Source organism: Periplaneta americana, chromosome 9 (assembly GCF_040183065.1).
Source record: "Periplaneta americana isolate PAMFEO1 chromosome 9, P.americana_PAMFEO1_priV1, whole genome shotgun sequence".
Lineage (NCBI taxonomy): Eukaryota > Metazoa > Arthropoda > Insecta > Blattodea > Blattidae > Periplaneta > Periplaneta americana.
This window is the reverse complement of record NC_091125.1, coordinates 64783074-64791729: the sequence shown is the minus strand read 5'-3', so window position 1 is coordinate 64791729 and position 8656 is coordinate 64783074. Positions and strand designations below refer to the sequence as shown.

At 35.4% G+C, this 8656-nt stretch overlaps 1 protein-coding gene across 1 annotated transcript; it reads left to right on the top strand.

The window, feature by feature from the left end:
• The first annotated feature begins 869 nt into the window (after positions 1–869).
• Positions 870–7215, top strand: LOC138706032 (facilitated trehalose transporter Tret1-like). Its single transcript, XM_069834926.1, has one exon. The coding sequence runs from the start codon at positions 4347–4349 to the stop codon at positions 5682–5684; it is 1338 nt and encodes a 445-aa protein (XP_069691027.1). The 5' UTR covers positions 870–4346; the 3' UTR covers positions 5685–7215.
• The last annotated feature ends 1441 nt before the right edge of the window (positions 7216–8656 follow it).

Genomic DNA, 8656 nt, shown 5'->3' with positions numbered 1-8656 from the left:
TCGCAAATGTGCAGCTATGTTCGAGACGACCTACCTATGGACAAGAAAGAAATACCTCCACAACAAAGCGAGATCACGATTAATTTATTGATTAATGTCTAAGAGGCTTATGTTTCCACATTACTGAAATTTTGAAAAAAAAAAATCAAGTTCAAAGATTCCATTACCACGGTCATTGTTTTTAAAAAGCGTATATTATTTGTTATTTAATTTAATTATGTGTTCATATATTAAACCTGTTCGGCTTCATGGTGGTCGCTCATTTAGTATTACATGTGGGTGGTGCCCCTGTCTTAAAAAGGTTGAGAACCCCTGCCATACACGATCAGATGGACATGCACACACTATAGCAGCGGTGTCTACTTAGGACCAGTGGGTAAATTTCCCCTTAAACCGCAGTTTCACTCCTCCCACCACACCAGGCAACTAGTGAGCTGCAATCATGTTCATATATTTTCTAAACGAAAGAGCAGTCACGGACGCAAATGAGTGACAATATTGTCTTCACCATCAATACATAGGCCTACATAACTTTTATGTTGAACGGGGAGAATACTTCTGTAGTGTAGATTGAGATAATATTAAGTATCCGTTATAATATTGCAGGCATTTCAATAAATAGCGTCATAATGACTGTGGTAAACATATTCTCTCTGATATGTAGGCTAAACTGCAACGTTAAGCTGTAAATTGTTAGTGTGTGCATCACAAGTTAAACACTTTTAAATGAGGAATATATATATATATATATATATATATATATATATATATATATATATATACACGCTTTATATTCCTCTATGATATAGTGTTAAAAGTTGTGTAATCAAGATGCACATCTATATATATATATATATATATATATATATAATTTGAACTGGTAATGGAAATTACGGGAAAACGGCTGAACGGATTTTAATAAATGAACCCTCATTTTGAAGCTTGGAACCCAACGTTTTTCAGAAAAATAGTAAGTTTTAGTGAAATGTCAATTTTCCTACATAATTTTCCCATTTTCCAAAATCCATCTGTCGTCAGTTTTGAGAAATAGGTAATGGCCCTTTCAGAATAAAACAAAACACAAACACACTGCAATAAACGATATCACACGAAGGCTATGACCTGCAGGATTGCTGACATATTTAGATTTCAGATGGCTGACATAATGCCAATATGTCGATCTTTATTTGCGTATTTTTCTGAACGTTTCTGTAATATTGGTTATTAAAAACTTCAAGATTTACTAAAAAGAAGATTCTCTAGTGTGTAATTTTCTGAGTACAGCTGTCTGTGTATTGGATATTAAAAACTACAAAACTTAAGAATGTTTGATGACATTATTACCATTAAAAGTGAAATATCATTATAGTGAATGCCATGATGTATTTGTCACCAATTATACAGATTAATGCTTTATTGATGATATGAAAGTGAAACCTTTTGAGGTTATACAGGGACATCATTTTATTTTTACTAACATTTTTAATATTAACCTGGCTATACCTTTCTATTAACGATTGAAACAGGAAACACCGTTCGCTACCCCTTCCACGGCTGGAGTTCGATGATACTGGCGTAATATACAAATCACTTTACTAGGTACAGGAGGGAAGAAAAGTAGTTCATCCATTTATGTAACTAGGAAAATCGCAATTTTGAGTTTGATAATTTTCATTAGGTTTTTCTTTAATCAAAATACAGTACTGTATTAACACTTAGTGTTTTTACACACGAATTCAGCTATCCATTCGGAAGTATTAATTATGCAGTGTACTGTATATTGTACTGTTACAGCACATTAGCGTACAATATAGAGAATGAAGTTAAATTGAAAAATAATCATAATATGGATATTTAAACATATTTTAGAAAATGGTGGCCGTTCATTTCGATACAGGCTTCAGTTCTTTTGTGCATATTATCGCACTATAGACTATTGTACCTAATTCCAATTACCAGTTTCGTCCTTCGTACGAGTAACTCATGTTGAAATAATTCTGTACCTACTCTATAAAAGAGTATCTTACGTACTGTAAATTCAATCTTCACTTCTGCCCGATCCGAAAAGATAAAATCACTCAGAAATGCTATCTACTGTCCGTTCAAGTGGTTTTGTCGCAGGGTTGTAGAAAGGGGGGGAATCACGTGACAGTTAATTACTTAAGGAGGCCCTTTTATTTAAGTTATTTTAAACACTTGTATAATATTACGTAGACGTCCAATTCTAACAGAAATTAATGTTTTCAGAAAAGAGCTAAGATAGCCCAGCTACTAGACTTAACAGAGGGGCGAACAGAAGCAGGTGGGGGAAACCGGGATGCGACATAGAGAAACGGACGACAGTACCCATACGAAAATATGATTCAATATTGAAAGCTCTTTCGTCACTGGAAAACGCGAACATATTTCTGAAACGTACTATACTCTAACTCAGTACTGCTTACGCGCCCTCGGCTCTGTGTAGTGAAGGGTTGGAAGTTTACTAGTAGAAGGGGTGGGAGTGAAGTACATTCCAAAACTCAGGTACAATAAAAATTGAAGTAAAAATAAAATGATGTCCCTGTATAAGTAGGCGTAGAGAAATATCTGAAGTTAGATTTTCATTTCTATAATATTTACTGAGTGACGGCTATATAGTAGTCTATACAAAACTTACGTAAGATAACAATGTTGTTATTAAAGTGAAATATTTTTATAGTTATTAATCAAGTGAAATGGGTCTTTTCCACATATTTAATGGCGGTGTGGTATAGATATTTAAAGCTGAAAGTTAGAATTTATAAAACAGTTATATTACCGGTTGTTCTTTATGGTTGTGAAACTTGGATTTTCACTTTGAGAGAGGAACAGAGATTAAGGGTGTTCGAAAATAAGATGCTTAGGAAAATATTTTGGGCTAAGAGGGATGAAGTCATAGGAGAATGGAGAAAGTTACACAACGCAGAACTACACGCATTGTATTCTTCGCCTAACGTAATTAGGAACATTAAATCCAGACATTTGAGATGGCAGCGCATGTAGCACGTATGAGTTAATCTAGAAATGGTATAGAGCATGCCTGCACAAGGTTTCTGCTCTCCGAGCCGGCTCACAGCTCATGAGCGGAATGCAGATATTAGCTGCGCTCAGTACAGGGTAGACTGGAAGAAGGGGTGATCTCGTACAAAATATACACAAAAGGGAAGTACTAGTACGAGTGTTTATGATATGAATTACCGTTCAGTGTTTGCAAAACTATCTTGGACTTATTAATTAATACAGAAATATTTATTTTACAGAAATAATAGAAATTTTATACCTACTTAAATGTACAATATCATTTTGTTATATTTTTATTTATCAGTACATCAAAACGAGGTGTTATGCTGTTGACAGCTGAAAGGAACAGCAGCCTACTGATCGTAATGAAACATCAGTTACAGATGTTCGATGCTGCCTTTATTAAAGTTGATTATAGAAGCAGTTGCTCACAAATATAAATGTTGAGCCAAACATAGCAATCATTTTCACAGTCAGCCTGTGTAGTCGTGGATATTATTGCTAATGTTTAGTCTTGTAAAACTCAACAAAGCTAGTAGTATTATTCAAACGATCTTTAGCTCTTAGGTCACATTGAAGATCAATAAGTTCGAGCTGTAAATCGTTAAATGTTAAATGTTATGTTCCGTCTTTTAGATTCCTCCATACTATACTGTAGCAATAGGTAAGCAACGTGAAACAGTTACTGAGAATAGGCCTACACACTGCACTCCACTAGATAGCTGAGTGGTCGTTTCCCTCTCCTCTACCTATAGCAAGTCTGTCATTCTGACGTATCTTCTTCCCCCGTTTCGGCGAGCGGTATAAATTCTGGATTACTCGTATGAAGGCTATACATCCCCTCATTTCTAAAAAATTTTGAAAATTCATATTACGTGTATTTATAATTTTAATTACTTTTTCTATACTTAATTATATTTGAATTCATATTAGATCAATTGGTGGTGTGGTTATAATAATAATAATAATAATAATAATAATAATCCTATATTTTAAACTTCGGAAAATGGGAATGTAAAATAATACACGGAATAATGTAGGCCTAATATTGTTCCTGCGTATTCACTCTAAATATTGATACAAATAAATTACTACCTGGAAGAATAATTGAACGGAGTCCAGATATTTTATATTAAACATTAATCGGAAGCATAATTTGTGATTTATATCTACACCCAATTTAACTATAATATTCACTGGATCAATTTATTATGGATTGAATCCTGCGAATAGAATGATACGCGATTATGCCACTTCAAGTGTAGTCCTTCAGTGAATTTGTTTCAGTGGACGTCCTCTTTCTCTCCATGGGATTAACCGTCGGCTGGACATCGCCCACACTACCAATGCTTCGTGAAGATGCGAGTATCCTTAGTGGAAGAATCATCACACTTGAAGAGGAGTCCTGGCTGGGATCACTACCGTATCTCGGATGCTTTGCCTCTACTCCATTGTACAGCTACATAAACCAAAACTTTGGCCGAAAAGCTACAGGATATGTAACGGCTCTTTCCTATTTTATGGGATGGTTATTTATTATCTTTGGCAACTCCATAGTCTACTTCTGCATCGGAAGATTAATTCTGGGAATAGGTGTGTTAGGAACGAATGTAGTCGGTACCTTTTATATAGGAGAGATATCACAAGACGACTTACGTGGCACTTTGGGTGCTGTCCGAGGTTTTGCCAGACAAGCTGGCATAATATTAGTGTACGTAATTGGTACGTACTTGTCTGTGATTAACACTGCAATGATATGTGCCAGTTTTAACTTAGTTTTTCTGCTTTCTTTCTTCTATCTTCCAGAATCTCCAGTGTTCTTGCTTGAGATCGGTAAAACAAAAGAAACGCTCGATTCATATTTGTGGTTTCGTGGAGGTGACACTCAATTTGCCGGACAGGAAGTGAAGAAATTGAGTACAGTTGTTGACAGTGACAAATCACAAACGAAACCATCACTAAGGGAAATCTTATCCGTGAGAGGGACGAGAAAAGCTTTGATAATCATCGCTGTTTTGGCGGTGACTCAACAATTCGGCGGTATGACCGTTGTTTATGGGTATTGTGCTCCCATTATAGAACTCACGGGTGGTGATGTGCCCCCACACATCGCCTCATTTGTAGCCAGTGCTGTTAGCATTGGAATGACATTGATCTCTTGTTTCATATCCGAAAGCGTAGGGAGGAGGTTCATTCTCATAAGCACGAACGCTTTAATGGTCACCGTTCTCGTACCACTCGGAATGTATTCATACTTGAAGTCACTTGGGATAGACGTCTCCTTTGTTGGACTACTTCCTGTAATATGTATTTCTGCGTACTGTGGCTTGGTGGTTATAGGCCCATTCAACTTATTTCTTGTATTACAGTCGGAAATTTTCAGACCTGAAGCTCGTGGTGTGGCAATTACTTTAGGCTATCTGTTCCTCTCCGGGTTTTCGTTCCTTACATCCGAAATATATCCTTACCTTATTACTGCTCTCCATGTTTATGGATTATCATGGTTTTTTACTGCATTTTGTTTGATTACAATCGTATTTACTTTCTTTTACATACCCGAAACTAGAAATCGACCCTTACACTCTATTCTTCAGGAACTGAATGACGAAACTTTTGTTCAAAATAATCGTTCCACAGAATCTTGATGATTTTAAACTACCGTGGCTCTAAATGATTATTGGAGTTTTCGGTGGTTGGCATAGCTTTACAGACGAAAGTGGATGCTTGTTTCTTTCGCTGTAATAAAAGAAGAACTGTGAATATTTCATATCCTGAGCGCAGCGTTTGTGTTTCTCGTCTCTATTCCGTCACAGCGTTAAATTTATAAAATGGTGTGTTGCAGTTTGCGAAGTTCTGTTCCGTCGTTACTATACAGCGAGCTTTCCGACGGCAATTTAGAATTGACCTCCGTCCGGTAACAACATTCGTCGATGGTATAGGTAGTTTGAAACAACTGGATCTATATGTAAAGGGAAGAGTTCAAGACGTCCACGGGTGTCAAATGAATTAGTCGAAAATGTCAGAGCAGCTTTCGTACAAAGTCCTCAGAAATCTGTGCGACGTGCTACCCGCGAACTAGAAATGCCTCGTACGGCAGTATGGAGAGTAAAAAATATTCGTATAGGACAGCGATGTCAAGGCCAAGAGCACGTAGACGGTTCTGCGTGCTATCAAGCGCTCACTGGTTGCGATGAATCTATTCTGCAGACAGCAGCAGAGAATAAGAAGTGAGCAAAGTGAACTCTATTGACCTACCATTGCAAGATGAATTAAACTGTTTTTAAATAATAGATAACGTGTTACATTCCTACAAGACAACAAGAAATCAGAACATGTTTTGTAGAGTGTACCTCTAATGAATTATAAAACAGTAGGCTACAATAAATAATCAACATAGCTTCTCATTAACTTATATAGTTTCAGATAATAGCTAGAATGTAATTAATTTTTATATACCTATCTAATAATTCAAATAGTATAAAAATACTGTTTTCCTGTTTTAAACCTACCAATACAGAAGTGAAAGAAATTACAGGACATTGTGCTTACGGAAAAATGAATAATAGACCTGCAAGAAATAATAAACATAGTAGGCCCATATTTTCCTTATCTTAGCGGTTTTAGATACTGAGGCCTACCTACTGTAATTAATTGTTATGTAACTGTTACATACTTAATAATGTGCTTATTATGTGAACAGCACATTTCTAGAAACAAATTAAATTCCTGACTTCTCGTCTAATACAAATGTGTTTTTTCTTGTTTTTGCCGACACCAACCTTCTTATGTCCGGCGAAATTATGTTTCCTGCAGCATGACGTAGCATAACACGCTTATTATCATCTGATAATCTTAATATTAGTCTTGGTTACACCTAGGTTGTAATATAAATAAATAAATAAGTAAATAAATGCATATATAAACAAACAAGCTATGAGAGAATAATGCTCAATACGAAAAAGATAACAAGGAAGAAATTAAAATGTCGTAAAAGCTATCGCGTGTTGTTGATACGTTTGAGAGAACCTTAGGGTATAAGTCATACAACAATAGCTAAATTTGTTTTCGATGGAGTTCAGAGATACACTCAATGTTATCTAGAATGACCTTCAGCGTATGGAACTCTCTATTCTTCACGCATCCTACACTTGCACGTAGCGGAACTATCACTCAAGACAACAGAATTTCCCTAAAAAAAAAAGTGTTGCATGAACATGAAGATATGAATATCACGATGCTTAATGTCAATGTAAAATGTATCGTACCTTTCTAAAGAGCAAAGCGCGTTTACAGTGAGCTATGACATAAACTATGAATTATTGTACAAAACTGCTGAATTTAACCAGTATAGGCCCGAAATATTTTCTGACTTAAATTTCTATTATACTTATACAAACGTGTGTGTGTGTGTGTGTATCAGTACAAATAATTATAAAATTTATCTAAAAATAATTGATCTCTTCTTGAGCAAAGACTTGCGAAAACGCAACACTAGGCAGACATATATTTTTTTTACTGTGGAATGAAATGATGGCTAAAATATGGCTGAGGATAATGATGAGAATTTTCACGTGTATTATAGCAAATATATAGGAATCTTATTAATAAGGAACGCCACTGTTTATGATTTCATAACAATGAAAATTACATTTTACTCAAATAATATTGCAGAATACGTAACAATAAATTGCACAGTCACACACAAAACAGAAATGCAATTAGAGAAAAGAAGACATTAATTACACTAGTCTGCGATGAAATTCCTGCCTCCAAAGTTTTAATGTTTTTAGGGTATTTTTAGCATGCTGAAATCAAATTCAAAGCCAAAAAGTTCCTATCACGTACCATTTTTTTGTTATTTTAATTTTCTTATAATATATTACTACAATTTATAGCGTAATTATTTAAACTGTAATACTTTAACATACGTAGGTTTAGTATGTTAGGATATGAAAACCAAATGTATTCAACATATTTTTAAGGTGTTTATATTGAAAACCAAGGACACTGGATGTTTCTTAGCAGATAGGGGGTGCAAGCACATAAGGAAGTTAGGGCGAAATAACGTGCAGCCTTGTCATTATTTTTATTTGTGAAAGACAGAAATGTCAGCCACTCCTTGGTGAGAGACTGAACTGAACCCGTCTAGTTTCTCTCACTTTTCATTAGTCTGCGTTTCATCTGGAAATGAAACGAAATCAGTTTGAAGCTTTGTTGTGGAGTAGAATGTTGAAAGCTTTTAGTTCAGTAAGAAAGTATTTACCATGTTGCATCGAGGATGTCTAAATAATCCAGACCACTTTTGTTATATAACTTATGTAAGATATACATATTGCCTAAGCAGAGGTGTAATATTACAGATTTTGTGAAAAAGACATACCATGCCTATTTTGGAATCAAACTTGGAGACCAAAGTAAAGCTTGGGCACCACAAAAAGTATGTAGAGTATGCACTGATCAATTGGAGAAGACCGTTGCTATCTTTTGGAGTACCTATGGTTTGGAGAGAGCAGTCGAACCATAGTAATGACTGCTGCTTCTGTTCGTGTGATGTGAAGGGGTACGATTCTAAACATAAAAATCAAATCGTGTATTCAGTTGTTCGATCAGCCATTTT

Excerpts from the sequence above, each read along its gene's own strand:
- LOC138706032 (XM_069834926.1), top strand. The coding sequence starts at position 4,347 with ATGGGATTAACCGTCGGCTGGACATCGCCCACACTACCAATGCTTCGT.